The following is a 17634-nucleotide window of genomic DNA, read 5'->3' on the forward strand; positions in this document are numbered from 1 at the left end:
GGATCTCATCACACTACTCAGAATGGCACAAACTTTAAACCTTGCAAATTGTTTATTTCTGGAATTTTCCATGTAATGTTTTTCGATCACGGTTGACCTTGGGTAACTAAAATCACGGAAAGCGAAACCACAAAAAAGGGGGGGACGACTGTAATTGTGAAATGTTTTTTAAACTGGCAAGTAATCGTATTTACAGAGTGACTCTTTTATCTATTGTGTATCATTAAGGAAACCAAAAATGTCTAGGAGTAAATCACAGTATCAATCCCATTGAGTTAGACGGAAGTTAGAGTCTGATACTCAGCAGATTCTTATCCCATACATACCACTCCTCTTCAACCAGGTACCTAGACTTTACCTGTATCCCTTAATAATCATTTTCTTTGTGTTAGATAATCCCAGTCCACTTTCCGAGTTTAGTAAGGGTAGTATAGAGCTGTGTTTAAAATTTTTAAAACATATTTAATTGTTGCTTTAGGTGTAGCTTGAGGTCCAAGGTGAGCATATGACATTCATTCCAGTTTGATTCCACACACCAGTTTCCCTGTATCTCCCTTACGATCAGAGCCCCGGGTGACTTTTTGTTTTTCTGTGGTATTATCAGATGGCTCTTGCTGAGTTACACACAAGCCTTGCTTTTCTTTGGTGAGGTCTGTGACCTCTAAAGGTTTTAACAAGCCAGGCTTTCCCAGGGAAGGTAGTTTATCCAGGTCAGTGGTGAAACACAAGTTCATTCACTGAGTGACCATTTCTGTAGTTCACCCTGGTCTTTATGATTTTTTTATAGTAAGCTCTAAATCTGCTCCAACAACCCCAGAAGGAGGCTCTGCTCACTGGTTCTTTTGACCGAGGCAGAAGGACATAACTCAACCAGCTTGGCTGTTACACAAGCCAGGTTGCTTAGGAGGGTCACCTGTTTGTAGCTGCCGTGAGAAATGTGGCCTTGCTGTGCCTGGCCTGGTGTATCCTGACAGGCCAGCAGTAGCATCTGTTTTGTAAAAGAATCTGTCCAGCAGATTGCACATAACACCTGTCTCACTGTTTCTGTTCTTTGTGTTTGACTTGAGAGTTTACTGTGCCCGTGTTCCTTCCACATAGAACGCACCAAACGACCGAATAGCTCTGATGGCTTTCTCTTTGTATGAAGTAGCAGGATGCGGTGGATGGCCATGTGGTGACCTGCTGTAAATGAGTGTGGGCCCATGTCCTGAGTATATTCGCGTATTATGTTGAACCATAGGAAATGTGACCATTTTTGATCTAGAAGAATGACAGCTTCGTATGTGTAATCGAATAGATAATTTTAAATTTGTACCTTCAGGTAAGGAAGGGTACACATTTGAAGCCAACTATCAGTCACCCAGGGAGGCAAATACGGCCTGTGGCGAGCTTCTTTTTTTTTTTTAAATATATTTAAAAAATTTCTTTGTTTTATTTATTTATTTTTGGCTGCATTGGATCTTCATTGTGGTACACGGGCTTCTCATTGCAGTGGCTTCTCTTGTTGCAGAGCACGGGCTGTAGGCACACGGGCTTCAGTAGTTGTGGCTCGCGGGCTCCAGAGCACAGGCTTAGTAGTTGTGGCGTACGGGCTTAGTTGCTCCACGGCATGTGGGATCTTCCCGGACCAGGGCTCGAACCAGTGTCCCCTGCATTGGCAGGCGGATTCTTAACCACTGCGCCACCAGGGAAGCCCATATGGCAAGCTTTTATGTGACTTACCATATTTTTATGTTTTTAAACATAAATTGCTAACCTTAATTTAGGAGCTCTCACACAAAATTCTGGATTTTCAGCTTTTCTGCGAGAATCAGAATCTTGCCCCGGTAGGTCAGTGATGTCACATGGCGCCAGTGGACTGAGGCAGAGTGGCAGCTGTGTCCCCGTGGAGCTCACGTGTGTGTCCATTCATGCCCTGGCCAGCTTGTGGTCCTCCTGGGACCTGATTGGCCTCATGAGCTATGAGGTTGGACACATGACATAAATAGGGCACCTCGAGCAAGTTGGGTAAAGAGAGAATTGGAAGAAATCACCAGCTGGACCAAAGTCATCTGTTTTGTTTACTGCATACCAGCAGCCAGCACCTCTAAAAAGAAAGCCTGATACAGCTCTGGACTCTATTCACTGAAAAAGGACAGCTATGCATAATTAAGGAGCTTTCTCAGGTGCTAAGAGATGCACAAACTCTTGTTAAAGTTTCGGCTTGGTGCTCTTCATTTAAGCAGCGTAGGATGACAGAATGTGCTTCCCCTGGCCACCATTCCTGTCACAGGCTAATGTAATACCTCTCCCGTTTACCTTTTTGCTTTTTAAATCCTGACATTTATGGGAAGGGGTTACTCAACAATCGACCAATTGTCCTAACTTTAACATGAAAGTTCTTGTCGACTCATACGTATTTTAAGAGTTCCAGATATTTATTGTTACACTGTTTGTAATGTGGGGGGAACTGGACATAAAAAAAGTACTCATCAATAAAAGAAGGGCTGAATAAATTGTGGTACATCAAACACCATGAAATACTATGTGGTGTTAACATGACAAATTGACAGGACACCAGCTGACCTGGAGGGATTTCCCTGAGGAGTAATTCTAGCTGAGATTTAATTAGTACTTCCTGTGTGCTAGGCACGGTTCCAAGGGCTTTCCATGTATTAACTCACTGGATCTTCACGGCTGCCTTGTGAACTCGGTGCTTTTATTGACATCTTACAAGGGAAGAAACTGAGGCATGGCGATGTTAAGAAGGTTGTCCAAGGACAAGCAGTTAGTATGTAGCAGGGCTAGGCTATGAACTCATGCAATCTGGATGAACAAAGACTTCTTAAAATCATTTTGTTTGGCTAGATGTCAAAGTACATTTTCAGCGAGAAATGTAGCTATAGGATATTAATTCATAGCTGTTCCTGAATTCTCTGGGTTATTCTCTTATATCTTAGACGCTTAAACTCATCATGCTGTATCAGACCTTAGAAGTCATTTAGTCTTCTGGTTTTCCTGTTTGGCCCACCTGTTCCCCTGCTTTTAAACCAACTGGATCTTCCTGGTGAGCAAAATGAAACTCAGTCCTGACCTGGAGCTACTTTGCCCTCTCTCTTTTCCCCAGTCCATCTCCTTCATGTTACAGATGGAGAAGTGAGTCCCAGAGAGAGAGCCTAACATTTATTGAGTCGATGTTTTCCAGGGATGTGAAACTCATTGTTATTAAGCCTTGCAGGTAGCTTTTATTATGCCGATTAAGGAAACGGAGGTATAGGTAGAAATAGGGCCAGTGTCACAGAGGGAATCAGTATCAGGGTTGGATAGAATCCCTGTCTAACCTTCTTCTCAAGGGTCTTACTGACCTACGACTTGAGAATTACAGAGGCCTTCCAGAGGCCCTTCAGTTGTATCTTGTCTCTTATTGCTGCTGGAATTAATTAGGAAGTTTTTGAGAACTTCTAACTTATATGGCATAATTTAGCATAGGTGACCGTGGGAGAGTGGCTTCAGAACAGACAAGGAAAGCGTTTTGTATTAGTCAGCTTGGGCTGCCATAATAAAATACCTTAAGAATGGGTGCCTTCAACAGCAGGAATTTATTTCTCCCTGTTTTGGAGGCCGGGAAGTCCATGTCAGGGTGCTGGCTGATCTGGCTTCTGATGAGAGCTGGCCTCCCTTCCCTTCCTGTCCTCAGCCACGTGGTGAGGGGCTAGACTTGATGGTCTTTAAGGCTCCCTGCACCTCTAAAGTTGTTCTTGATCTCTCTTAACAGTTGAAGGAAATCTTTGGATTCAAAATAGACTGTTCCAAATTGTCCAATGGGTGGTTAAACCCATTCATGCTGTGACAGTCACCTCAGGTCATAAAGCTTTCATATTTATTCTTTCTAGAGATGAGAAGCTGCCAGTTGTTCTTTAGTCAGCTGTAGTTATAAAGCAGTAACAATCCTCTAGGTGTATGGCTCTAATAAAAGACTTGCCCCAACACTCCCTCCCCCTTTTAAATTTAAAAAATATATTACTATTTTTTAAATTAAAAAAAAGTTTTTTACAATTTTTAAAGATTACTTTCTACTTACAGCTGCTACAAAATATTGGCTGTATTCCCCATGTTGTACAGTACATCCTTGAGCCTATCTTTTTTTTTTTTTTTTTTTGCGGTACGTGGGCCTCTCACTGTTGTGGCCTCTCCCGTTGCGGGGCACAGGCTCCGGACATGCAGGCTCAGTGGCCATGGCTCACGGGCCCAGCCGCTCCGCGGCACGTGGCATCTTCCCGCACCGGGGCACGAACCCGTGTCCCCTGCATCGGCAGGCGGACTCTAAACCACTGCGCCACCAGGGAAGCCCTTGAGCCTATCTTATACCCCGATAGGTTGTATCTCCTACTCCTCCACCCCTTTATTGTCCCTCCTCCTCTCCCCACTGGTAACCACTAGCTTGTTCTCTCTAACTGTGAGTCTGCTTCTTTTGTGATATATTTACTAGCTCTTGTATTTTTGAGATTCCACATGTAAGTGATATCATACAGTATTCGTCTTTCTCTGATTTATTTCACTTAGCATAAGGTCCTCCAAGTCCATCCACGTTGCTAGCTGCAAATGGCAAAACTTCATTCTTTTTTATGACTAATATTCCTGTGTGTGTGTGTGTGTGTGTGTGTGTGTGTGTGTGTGTGTGTATGTAGGTATGTATCATATCCTCTTTATCCATTCGTCTGTTGATGGACACTTAGGTTGCTTCCATATCTCGGCAGTTGCTAATAATGCTGCTATGAACATTGGGGTGCCTGCATCTTTTCATATTAGTATGTTTGTTGTTTTTGGATATATAACCAGGAGTGGAATTGCTGGGTCATATGGTAGTTCTATTTTTAGTTTTTTGACAAACCTCCATATTGTTTTCCACAGCGGCTACACCAATTTACATTCCCACCAACAGTGTACATGGGTTCTCTTTTCTCCACATCCTCACCAACATATGTTATTTGTGCTCTTTTTGATGATAACCATTCTGACAGGTATGAGGTGTTATCTCATTTTGGTTTCGATTTGCATTTTCTTGATGATTAGCAATGTTGTGCATCTTTTCATGTGCCTGTTGACCACCTGCATGTCCTCTTTGGAAAAATGACTCTTCAGTTCTTCTGCACATTTTTTAATCAGTTTGTTTTTTGAAGTTGAGTTGTATGAGCTCTTTACATGTTTTAGATATTAATCCCTTATTAGACATATCATTTGCAAATATTTTCTCCCATTCAGTAGGTTGTCTTTTCATTTTACTTTTTTTAACATTTTTATTGGAGTATAATTGCTTTACAATGGTGGGTTAGTTTCTGCTGTATAACAAAGTGAATCAGCTATATGCATATGTATTCGCCATATCCCCTGCCTCTTCCATCTCCCTCCCACCTTCCCTATCCCACCCCTCTAGGTGGACACAAAGCACCGAACTGATCTCCCTGTGCTATGTAGCTGCTTCCCACTAGCTATCTGTTTTACATTTGGTAGTGTATGTACGTTCATTGCCACTCTCTCACTTCGTCCCAGCTTACCCGTCCCCCTCCCCATATCCTCAAGTCCATTCTCTATGTCTGTGTCTTTATTCCTGTCCTGCCCCTAGGTTCTTCAGAACCTTTTTTTAAAAATTTTTTTTAGATTCCATATGTATGTTAGCATACGGTATTTGTTTCTCTCTCCCTGACTTACTTCACTCTGTATGACAGTCTCTAGGTCCATCCACCTCACTACAAATAACTCAATTTTGTTTCTTTTCATGGCTGAGTAATATTCCATTGTATATATGTGCCACATCTTCTTTATCCATTCATCTGTTGATGGACACTTAGGTTGCTTCCATGTCCTGGCTATTGTAAATAGTGCTGCAGTGAACATTGTGGTACATGACTCTTTTGGAATTATGGTTTTCTCAGGGCATATGCCCAGTAGTGGGATTGCTGGGTCATATGGTAGTTCTATTTTTAGTTTCTTAAGGAACCTCCATACTGTTCTCCATAGTGGCTGTATCAGTTTACATTCCAACCAGCAGTGCAAGAGGATTCCCTTTTCTCCACACCCTCTCCAGCATTTATTGTTTTTAGATTTTTTTTTTTTTTTTTTTGCGATACGCGGGCCTCTCACTGTTGTGGCCTCTCCCGTTGCGGAGCACAGGCTCTGGACGCGCAGGCTCAGCGGCCATGGCTCACGGGCCCAGTGGGATCTTCCTGGACTGGGGCACGAACCTGTGTCCCCTGCATCAGCAGGTGGACTCTCAACCACTGCGCCACCACGGAAGCCCTGTAACACTCTTTATATTAAAGTCTGTTTTATCTCATATGAGTATTGCTACTCCAGCTTTCTTTTGATATCCATTTGCATGGAATATCTTTTTCCATACCCTCACTTTCAGTCTCTGTGTGTCCCTAGGTCTGAAGTGGGTCTCTTGTAGGCAGCATATATATGGGTCTTGTTTTTGTATGCATTCAGCCAATCTATGTCTTTTGGTTGGAGCATCTAGTCCATTTTCATTTAAGGTAGTTTTCCTATTACCATTTTCTTAATTGTTTTGGGTTTGTTATTGTAAGTCTTTTGCTTCTCTTGTGTTTCCTGCCTAGAGAAGTTCCTTTAGCATTTGTTTTAAAGCTGGTTTGGTGGTGCTGAATTCTCTTAGCTTTTGCTTGTCTGTAAAGGTTTTAACTTCTCCGTTGAATCTGAATGAGATCCTTGCTGGGTGGAGTAACCTTGGTTGTAGGTTTTTCTCTTTCATCACTTTAAATATATCCAGCCACTCCCTTCTGGCTTGCAGAGTGTCTGCTGAAAGATCAGCTGTTAACCTCATGGGAATTCCCTTGTATGTTATTTATTGTTTTTTTCCTTACTGGTTTTAATATTTTTCTTTGTATTTAATTTTTGAAAATTTGATTAATATGTGGTTTGGCATGTTTTTCATTGGATTTATCCTGTATGGGACTCTCTGTGCTTCCTGGGCTTGATTGACTATTTCCTTTCCCACGTTAGGGAAGTTTTCAACTGTAATCTCTTCAAATATTTTCTCAGTCCCTTTCTTTCTCTCTTCTTCTTCTGGGACCCCCCCCCCTTATAATTCGAATGTTGGTGGATTTAATGTTTTCCCAGAGGTCTCTGAGACTGTCCTGCATTCTTTTCATTGCTTTTTCTTTATTCTGCTCTGCAGTAGTTATTTCCACTATTTTATCTTCCAGGTCACCAATCCGTTCTTTTGCCTCAGTTTTTCTGCTATTGATTCCTTCTAGAGAATTTTAAATTTCATTTATTGTGTTGTTCATCATTGGTTGTTTGCTCTTTAGTTCTTCTAGTTTCTTGTTAAATGTTTCTTGTATTTTCTCCTTTCTGTTTCCAAGTTGGTTTTTTTTTTTGTGGTCCGCGGGCCTCTCACTGTTGTGGCCTCTCCCGTTGCAGAGCACAGGCTCCGGACGAGCAGGCTCAGTGGCCATGGCTCACGGGACCTGCTGCGCCGCGGCATGTGGGATCTTCCCGGACCGGGACACGAACCCGTGTCCCCTGCCTCGGCAGGCGGACTCTCAACCACTGTGCCACCAGGGAAGCCCTGTTTCCAAGATTTTGGATCATCTTTACTATCATTATTCTGAATTATTTTTCAGGTAGACTGCCTATTTCCTCTTCATTTGTTAGGTCTGGTGGGTTTTTACCTTGCTCCTTCATCTGCTGTGTGTTTCTGTCTTCTCATTTTGCTTATCTTACTGTGTTTGGGGTCTTCTTGTTGCAGGCTGCAGGTTCGTAGTTCCCATTGTTTTTGGTGTCTTCCCCAAGTGGGTAAGGTTGGTTCAGTGGGTTGTGTAGGCTTCCTGGTGGAGGGGACTGGTGCCTGTGTTCTGGTGGATGAGGCTGGATCTTGTCCTTCCTGTGGGCAGGACCACATCTGGTGGTGTGTTTTGGGGTGTCTGTGAACTTATTATGATTTTAGGCAGCCTCTCTGCTAATGGGTGGGTTTGTGTTCCTGTCTTGCTAGTTGTTTGACATAGGGTGTCTAGCAGTGTAGCTTGCTGGCCGTTGAGTGGAGTTGGGTCTTAGCGTTGAGATTGAGATCTCTGGGAGAGCTTTTGCCGTTTGATATTACGTGGGTCCGGGAGGTCTCTGGTGGACCAGTGTCCTGAACTCGGCTCTCCTACCTCAGAGTCTCAGGCCTGACTGACACCCGGCTGGAGCACCAAGACTCTGTCAGCCATATGGCTCCAAACTCCGGAGCTCCACAGTCAGAGGCCCTCTTTTGCATGTGCTGTCTCTCCCCTTCTGCCATTTTTAATTTTTTAATTAATTGATTGATTGATTTTTCGTTGTGCCAGGTCTTAGTTGCAGCATGTGATCTCTTAGTTGTGGCATGCATGTGCGATGTAGTTCTCTGACCAGGGATCAAAGCTGCGTCCCCTGCATTGGGAGGCGAATTCTTAACCACTGAGCCACCAGGGAAGTCCCTGTCTTTTCATTTTGTCAGTGGTTTCCTTTGCTGTGCAAAAGCCAACTCAACATCCCTTCCCCTTTTTAGAATTCTTCTTTGTGTCCATATTCTTGCGTTTGTCTGTGGAAACGAGAAGGCTTTTATAGTCAAGGGCTTAACTGACAGGGCGTGGTAGTCCCATGTCATGTACACTTATTTTACCGTTTCTGGGAATTTGTTTTCTTCTTTCCTGTTTTGCAGTTTTCCCAATGTGAGAATGTTCTGGGATGTGGATGGAGGATGGAGGGGTGGGATTGGGGGGCGATTTACAACAGGTAGGGCTGAGCTTCCCATCAGCAGCTTGTTAAAGACTTTTGTTGATTTCTCTGCTGGGTACCAGGCCCAGCGCTAACTTGCTACTTATCACTTTCTCTGTGGCTCCCTTCAGTGATGGTCTCTTGTTCTGGAGACCTTGACTGGAAAATACACTCTGCTATCAGCAGGGCTCTTTGTAGTGTTTGGCCCTGGTATCTGGAGCATTCTGGATTGAGCCCAACATGCTGCGATCTGCAGGGCCGGTGAGGTTGATCCAGTGGGACTTGGAGTAACAGCTGATGGAGAAGCAGTGAGGTTAGGGACAGGCAGCCCCTTTTAAACAACCTGTGACAGTGGCGTTTGCTCCTTGCACTGAGCTCTAGAGAGAGTGAGGTTCTCTAGGTTGTTTCTCTTTTCTTCAACCATATAGGGCAGAAAATGTTTTCCTAGGAAGGGCAAAAGAGGGAAGGAAAGGGAGAGGTGCGCTTCTGACTTGTGGGAGGTAGGAAAAAACCATGGACGTTAGAGTCCTGTAGACCTGACTCAGATCCCGGCTCAGGTACTTGTTAACTGTGTGGGCAAGTTTTCCGAGTCCCAGTGTTCTCACATATAAAATGAGGCTAATAACAAAAACTGCACAGGCTTGTAACAAGAATTATGCGAGGAAAATGCCGACTATATAGTGGGTGGTCAGTATCTGTGGAGTTTCTTCCCCAGTGAACACAGGTGGGACTTCCTGGAACAGAAGCCGTGAACTTGGAGACCTGTCTTTGGAGCATTAGGGTGACCTGCTCGGGTCATAGATCAGGGGGCCAGAGCTCATGATGAGACCACAGGGCAGAACTTCAGTGCTTAAACACACCCGTTCGGGCGCTTCTTTGGGGTGGGAAAGCCTTGATTTGCACAAGAAGTGTCGTGCCTTTCTCTCACGTGTGTCAGGAAATCTAAAACTGGTCTCCCCTCCTTATTGACAAAAGATCCTCCCTCCTGCCCTTTGGACGAGATTCGGTGACTCATTTGGGAAAGAGTACCCAAAGAAAAACTTGAAGGAGAAAAGTGGACGGTCACATCTGCCCCCTTTTGCACAGTCCCGAGTACAGGCTGTTTCTCTCCTTGGCAGTCTTGCAGGGAGAGGATTTATGTGATGAGAATGAGATTTTTGGTATTCTTTGCAGAATTGAGATGCCTTAACCTGGAGGGCTTTTTGCCCCTACGGAATACAAATCCGTTTAGGAGCTCTTTGTTCTCTGCCACAAATCATTACATGTCTGCAGTTTGCTCTTATAAAATATGGATGCTGACACGACTCTGCCTCTTAGGAATTTGAGTGCATTAGCTAATGATCATGAAACCTTAGAAATGGGAAACGCATATGAATGCTGAGAGCTTTTGTAATTACACATTTGCATCATTTTGCTTGGTATCCTTGAAGAGTCCTGCTTTCAGCATGAGAATACTCAGGTTGATTCCTGTTCTTCTAATTGTAGAGCAAAATTGGAAGACATAAGCTCACAGAGTGCTCAGAGTAGATAAGTTGTCACAGCATCTCATGGAAGCCCTGAAGTAGCTCAGGCTGGAGTGGTTTGGTTTGGGCTGAAGGGGGAGAAGAGCTTGAGATACTGTAAAGGCACTGACATGGGAAGGCATCAGCACGAGACGATGGTAATGGCGTCCACGCAGGGGTGTGCTTAGATGCTTATGTCTCTTATTCTTTTTTAAAATAATTAATTAATTATTTTTGGCAGCATTGGGTCTTCGTTGCTGTGCTCGGGCTTGCTCTAGTTGCGGTGAGCGGGCTTCTCATTGCAGTGGTTTCTGTTGCGGAGCACGGGCTCTAGGTGCACAGGCTTCAGTAGTTGTGGCTTGAGGGTTCCAGAGCACAGGCTCAGTGGTTGTGGCGCACGGGCTTAGTTGCTCCGTGGCATGTGGGATCTTCCCGGACCAGGGCTCGAACCCTGGCAGGGCTCGAAATTGGCAGGCGGATTCTTAACCACTGCTCCACCAGGGAAGCCCTCTCTTATTCTTGTGACATGAGACCCATCACTTTCTCAGCCTTTGTTCTGGGCAGCAGTGAACACCCTGTATTGCAATGGGCTCTTTTTTTTTTTTTACACCTTTATTGGGGTATAATTGCTTTACAATGGTGTGTTAGTTTCTGCTTTATAACAAAGTGAATCAGTTATACATATACATATGTTCCCATACGCAATGGGCTCTTTTGATGTGGGTCACCTTCCTGGATCGTTAAGCCTCTGAAGTGCAGGTACTGTCTTTGTATTCTCTAGAAACATGCAGTTTTTCCTTTTTCTCCTTCATAGAATTATTTTCGGACTTAAGAAACTCTTTAAAAAGATGTCAAATGATAACGTTTTGAATACTTGGAGTAGAAACGTAAAAAAATAGATATTAATTTGTGAAGGGGGTCACAGATAGTAACCAGACAGCGTGCCACTTGATAGCTGATGTTGTTTTTATTTCGTTTCAGGCAGTGGCGCTACAGCTGTGGTGCAGGCTGCTCTATGTAAACCCAGGCAAGAACGTGTAGCAATAAAGCGGATCAACTTGGAAAAATGCCAGACCAGCATGGATGAACTATTAGTAAGTAAAAGTGAAGGGGATACTGCTCGTTGCTTTTCTTAACTCATGGATACATAGAGATGGGCCGGAGAAGCAGGAGAGCAGAGAGCAGAGGCAACTTGGTGTTTTCTCCTGTTCGGACACACTTATTTCTTGGAAAGCAGCCCACATGGCTTTTTTCCCCTTATGATTGTGTTGTGTAATATACAGCTTACTTTGCTTTGACAAACAGAATTTTGCTCAGTCCTCATAATCCCCAGGTGGGGAGGGCCTCAGTGTTAACACTCTTTTTTATGAAATGAGGGAACAGACTCAGATGACCTAAGGTCATGTGATACTGAGTGCAGAGACTCAGATGACCTAAGGTAATGTGATACTGAGTGCAGAGTTAGATGGTGAGCTTCTGGTCCTCAGTCTTGAATCCTGATGCAACTAGGACTTACTCCCTAAACAATTTGCTGGTCATTTTGGCTTTCATAAATTACAAAATCTCCTATAAATTTCAGTTGTTCAAAATACTGCTGGGTAGCTTGCATTCTTATTGGCTAATGACAGGAGTTTATTTTTTGTACAGGGCAACTTGTACTTCTTCTAAATAAAGTACATTACATAAATAACTGGAGCTTGTCGGTGTGGATATGACTGTAGTACCATTGGTTGGTTGAAGGAACATTTGCTTTAGGCTTAGCTGACTCATTATTAAATGAAGAGCTTGGCAAATGGTTATTAGTTGCCCAGCAAACTGTGAAGGGTTTGAGAGTTTAATCTCATAAATATAGTTGTCGATCCGCCTGCCAATTTTCTTTTTTTTCCTTTTGGTCGTTTATTTGAGGATAATAGAATACTGCAGTGGAGGAGTTAACTGATTGGTTATCCCAGCACTAATCCCAGGACAAATATTAGTCCAATAGCTCCATACACGCTACCAAGTGTAATGACAGTTGGCTCCCGATGAAGAAGCCTTTTGTTAAAGCCTACATTGGGGGAATGGAATGTCATTAACAAGAGCTTTTTTGTGTTTACTCAGAATATAGCTTTTACTTCAGGCATAATTACAGTACACAACTATAGTATAAATTAAGTACTAGGATAAAGCTGTACTTTTCCAGATCTATTTGGTCTTACATTTCAAATTGGACTACACAAAGCATAGTTTTCACTGGGATTGAAGCAGCAGATTGCCTTCTAAACCTCAGATTAAAGGAAGGCCTTCCACAACTTAATGTTAATTTCCAAAAAAAAAAAAACTTTTTTTTTTTTTTGCATATATTTAAGGCTTTTACTCTCTTCGAAATTTCAACTGTGCTTTGCTCTTACTGAAATTATTACTGCATACTTCTGTTGCTTGTTATCACGGTGACCAATAAAATTGTGCCTTTGTCATCGGACCAGTTTTCAAGATCACTTTCCGGAGTGGAAAAAGCTTTAAACAAACTGTGGAGAGAGCTGTGTCCTGCTTTCGCCACTAACTTGTTTTTCAGTTTTCGTCAAGTTACCTAACGGTTCTGCACGCTTTAAAAAGAGCTGAATCCCAAGATCTCTAAGATCCCATTAGGAGTCCTCAAGTTCTGTGGCTATACAAAGTACACATTAATTTTTAAAAAACCTTGGAGTATACATTTATACTTATGCCCTATTTGGAAATAGCACTCTTGGCCATGACAACTTTGCCCATGACAGTTGTATTTGATCGTGGTGTTCTGTTGGAGGTCTCACAGCCATCTTTTTACCACCAGCAGAATATTTATACAGAATATGTGTAAGGCTTGTGTGTACTTGTATCTGACAGCTCTGAAAGCAGCCTGCTGGGCTGATGCTTTGGTCTCTGGTTCCTACCAAGCTGTCAGTTGCCCAAAGCTTCCGTGTTTTCCCCTTGCTGACTTCTTACCAGCAGTCGGCTGCCAGCGATGATAGCTGTGTAAGGGTCCTAATGGAGGCATGAGGGAGAGACTATCATTCCGGGCCATTTTCTCTATTACCCCGGCACCAGGAACCATAGCTGTGTCATTTGGAGTTGCTCGTAATTTAGCCAGAGCTGTCAGTGTGAGGACTGGTGCTCTTATGGCTTTGTGCTTGGCTCCATTAATCTGAGGTCTTAAGATTTACAAGTTTGCTTATTAGCAGTTAATTTATTTCTTTCATTCTTCCCCCCCTGCACCCCCGTCCCAGCAATGCCCATGTTGTGTTAATGGAGTATAGTGTATGTGCATAATTATCTGTTTTTCATTTTAAAAGATGTATTGATTTGTTGCTCTGATCTTTCCTTAATTTTGAACCTTTGACCTTTCGATGTCTTGCTATTTCTAGGGATGGGGAGAATGGCTCTGGTTGTTTAGGACACAAAACTCCCAGGTCCTTTGCAAACAAAAAGAAATGGAATTTACAGTACAGGCTGCCTAAAGTTGTCAGGCTTCTGTAGCCCAGCTATCGGCCCGTGATTGTGTGGCGCAAAGTTGCTGTAATCCTTTTCGATTTCTAATCCTGCTGCTGCTCGCGCTTTTATTATCTCTGTGGGTTCACATTTTGGCAGTGTTTGGACATCCGGTATCCTAATAATCCTTTAATTCTGTGTGTGTGTGTATTATATACAGGTCAGTGCCTTGTGTCATTTCACAAACTGTCCCCTGTGTTGACTGGAAACCATTGTCCTTAGAAGAAACAATGGCCGCTGGAATCCTTATCTTGTGGGAGTGTTATGTTATAGAAGTCACAGTTATCAGCTATTTGCTGGCTACAGGAACAGCTGCCTCCCCTGTTGAAACTCTCACCTCCCACCCCTACTGTCTGCCCTGTCCCTACCCCGCTGCCCTGACTCCCATAGGTGGGATTTACCCATGGAGGTTGGGTATGATGGCAAAGAACAGTTTTGGAAAACTGGCCCTGGACTCTGCTTGTGTATGTGATGGAGGCTGTCCGAGTTTTCCATGGTCATAGAGTTTGTTCGAGGTTTGACTGAAGAAGATTCGAGTGGTCATGATTTCTTTTCCTTTTTTTAAATTTATTTTTTAATTGCAGTATCATGATTTCTGAAGCAAAGTAATAATCACGGTGTCATCTTCTCTGAGAATGAAGGGAGGAAGAGAAATGTTCAGTGAGATCACTGGTGCTAAACAATTGGTAATTTAAATAAAATTTATGCTGTTGAAATAAGTACTGTAATATCCTCAGAGATACTAATTTATTTGGTGAATACTTGAGTTTCTCCATTGTGCTTAGGCCCGTAAAAAGGATGAGTTTGGGGTATATACATGAGAGGACAAAGGTATACGCTCACTAAAAATTCATTTCATTTTAACAATTAGATTAGAACATCCTAGAGTAAATGTTTTCCTTGGCATCACATGAGTAGCATTTAACCTACTCAGTCTAAACTAATTATTTTTCTATGCATTGTTTTGAATTTTCTTATGTGTTTTTGACTTTGGCTTATACATCCTAATCTTGCTAGGTTTGATGATCTTGGTGGTTAATTTTCCAGGAGCCAAGGGGTTTTACTGGTCTGTTCTATATTCTTAACCATCCCAACCTAGATACTTTGATAATTTCTGAGAGTTGTTAATCCCATGTTTGTTGTTAACCCCATATTTTGTTAATCCCACAGTGTTAAAAATGACTAATTATAATTAGCTTAACACCCTCTGGAAGATATAGTTTTAGAGCAGAATTTGTTCACTCCATAGTTATTAAAACCCTGCTAGATGGTAGGCACTGAGCTAGATGGTGGGAAAGCAAAGAGGGGTCTTTTTTGTTGTGGAGCCCAGGGACTGGCCAGTGAGTCTCTTCATTTTGGTACTGGGTTGGTGAGATGTTTGAGCTAGGAATATCTTTCTGCAGAGTTCCTCTTTATTTGTCTAGAAATGGGTTAGCAGATTGATAGATTCTCTAATGTGTACTCCATTGAGGAAGTTCTTGCTTTCCAGTAGGAACTTAAGGCTTGCTAAGTGGGTCTGACCCACCGTCATGCAGACTAGTATATTCTTGTTGAAGATGGCCTCGAGGTTTCTTGAAAGGCCTTGGTTCTCTGGTTTGTGGTCAACCTCAAAGGTTAGGGATGCTACTCGAGGGCACACTTGGCTTCCGTTAAAATTTATTACGTGGGTGGAGAATTTATTCCATGGTCAGATGACTTTTCTGAAGTCATCTATCTTTTTCAGTCTCTGTTAAACCAGGTGACAGTGAATTCCATAAATGTGACACAGTCCTTCCTTTTATTTATCCTAAATCCCACTTTTTTCAGCCTTCAGGGCACACTCTCCTTTAGTTCTACCCAGGGATTGTTGACCATTTTGGGTCATCATCTCACTTGACTTTATGATTTTTAGATTTTAATCATATCCTTCTCAATTTTTTTTCTCTAGACTAGAATTCTCATATTTTTAGTCTGTCCTTGGTACTGAGTCACAGAAAACTCAGTACCATTTTCTCATTCTTTAATATACATCAGTGCTATCAAATCTTACAGTTTAATTCTTAGGGGCAGGAGTGCTTTACGTGTAGGAAAAACCATGGCCCTGGACTTGGACAAAGTGCTTATTTCTTAAAAAACACCTATGCACCAGTGATGAATGCTGCAATTTGTGGTAGAGGGAAGATTGCTTCCTGGGTCAGAGGGCCTGCATTCTCCACTTGGGTCCTGGACTTGGGATGAATCACTTTCACTTCTGGTGCACAGTCTCCTCATTTGTTCAATAAGGAAGTATACTCGAAGGCAAAAATTTATTTTCACCACCAAAAGTTCTATGATTCTGTGTATTTAAAAATTAATTCTTTTAATGAAATCCCCTTTTAAAATCATTTAAATAGAAACACTAATTACTAGCAAATTATGCTTTATAATTCAGGATGCTTTATAATTCAGGATAGTGTCAAGTCACTCCAGTGTTGTGGTGTAACGGTAAAAATTCACCATAAATTCGTAGATTTGGGTACACAGAGGGCCATCTGTTTCTCCTATGTACATAATGAAAAAATTTCTGTCTTGAAATAGAACAACTCTAGCATTTGCCCTTCTCTTCCTGTATCATCTTATAAAGATATTTTGCTCTCACTGACAGTATTTGTAAGTAAATCGTGCTTACATTGCTCAGAACGAAGCCCTGCTCATTTTGCTTTCTGCTATAGTGCTATTTTATTTATATATTTATTTTTTAATAAATTTCTTTCTTTCTCCTCCCGCCGCCCGGCGCGGGCTTCTGATTGCAGTGGCTTTTCTTGTTGTGGAGCACAGACTCTAGGCACGTGGGCTTCAGTAGCTGTGGCACGTGGGCTCAGTAGTTGTAGCTCACAGGCTCTGGAGTGCAGGATCAGTAGTTGTGGCACATGGGCTTAGTTGCTCCGCAACATGTGGGATCTTCCCAGCCCAGGGCCCGAACCTGTGTCACCTGCATTGGCAGGTGGATTCTTAACCACTGCGCCCCTAGGGAAGTCCCTATTTTATTAATTATTTTGCTTTTCTCTTGATCTGCAGTTCCCTCTGTACTCCCCTTTCTCTACCCCTGACCCTTTACTTTTCCCCCCTCACTCCTTCCATACTTTCCTTCCATTTCTTTAGAGGAATGAATTAGCTATGATTTGTAGGTTATTTTAGAGAATAAAGCTCTAGATATTGACTTTGCCCAATGGTCATTTGAGAGAATAGTTATCTCTTATTATCTGACACAGGCTTCTCTCTTCCTTTTAAAATTAAATTATAGTATTTGGGGACCTCTAAGCAGTTCCTCTAGTCAGAAGGCGTTTTTTCCCTTTTAATTGAGATTTTAAAAAATGAAGAAGAAAATTTCTTCTGGTGCATTTTAACCCAATCTCTGTAATTGTGTTAATACTTTTGCAAATCTTGTTTATTATAGAAAAAAATTTATACCAGTTTGAGGACATCAGCTTAAAAAGCTGGAAGCTATAATGTATGTGTTTTCTCTGTTGTGTCAGTGAAAGTACTTTACATTCTTTTTGGACTGAAGAACTTTCTAATTAGTAAATTAATTATTCATATCCCAGCACATCCCTTGTGATATGTGGTAATAAATTGCATTTGGCTATTTCTTGTAGAATCTTTTGTTCCAAGGGTATAGCGTTAAAATATAAGCCTACTTCACTGAGTGTAGTACTATTTTGAGCATTTCAGTCTCAAGTATTACATTTTATAGTGTCATTTGTCCCTTGCCACTTGGCTTTGTAATTATTTTCATATGATTTGATGTTTGTGCTTACCCAAGTATAGTCCAATTGAGGGCAGAATTAGAAATGAGAAACTTTTGGATAATTTGAGGACGTACCATTTTGTTTTGTTTTGTTTTGTTTTGTTTTTTGCGGTATGCGGGCCTCTCACTGCT

At 42.2% G+C, this 17634-nt stretch overlaps 1 protein-coding gene across 4 annotated transcripts in view; it reads left to right on the top strand.

Moving 5' to 3' along the window:
- Positions 1-17634, top strand: part of STK39 (serine/threonine kinase 39) — a 482653-nt gene that overhangs the window by 227978 nt on the left and 237041 nt on the right. For all 4 annotated transcript variants that reach the window (XM_033860055.2, XM_019922315.3, XM_033860054.2 and 1 more), the window contains one exon: positions 11214-11326. In XM_033860055.2, coding sequence (XP_033715946.1) covers positions 11214-11326 — 113 coding nt within the window. The remainder of the gene's footprint in view (positions 1-11213; positions 11327-17634) is intronic.

This window comes from Tursiops truncatus, chromosome 7 (assembly GCF_011762595.2).
Source record: "Tursiops truncatus isolate mTurTru1 chromosome 7, mTurTru1.mat.Y, whole genome shotgun sequence".
Classification (NCBI taxonomy): Eukaryota; Metazoa; Chordata; class Mammalia; order Artiodactyla; family Delphinidae; genus Tursiops; species Tursiops truncatus.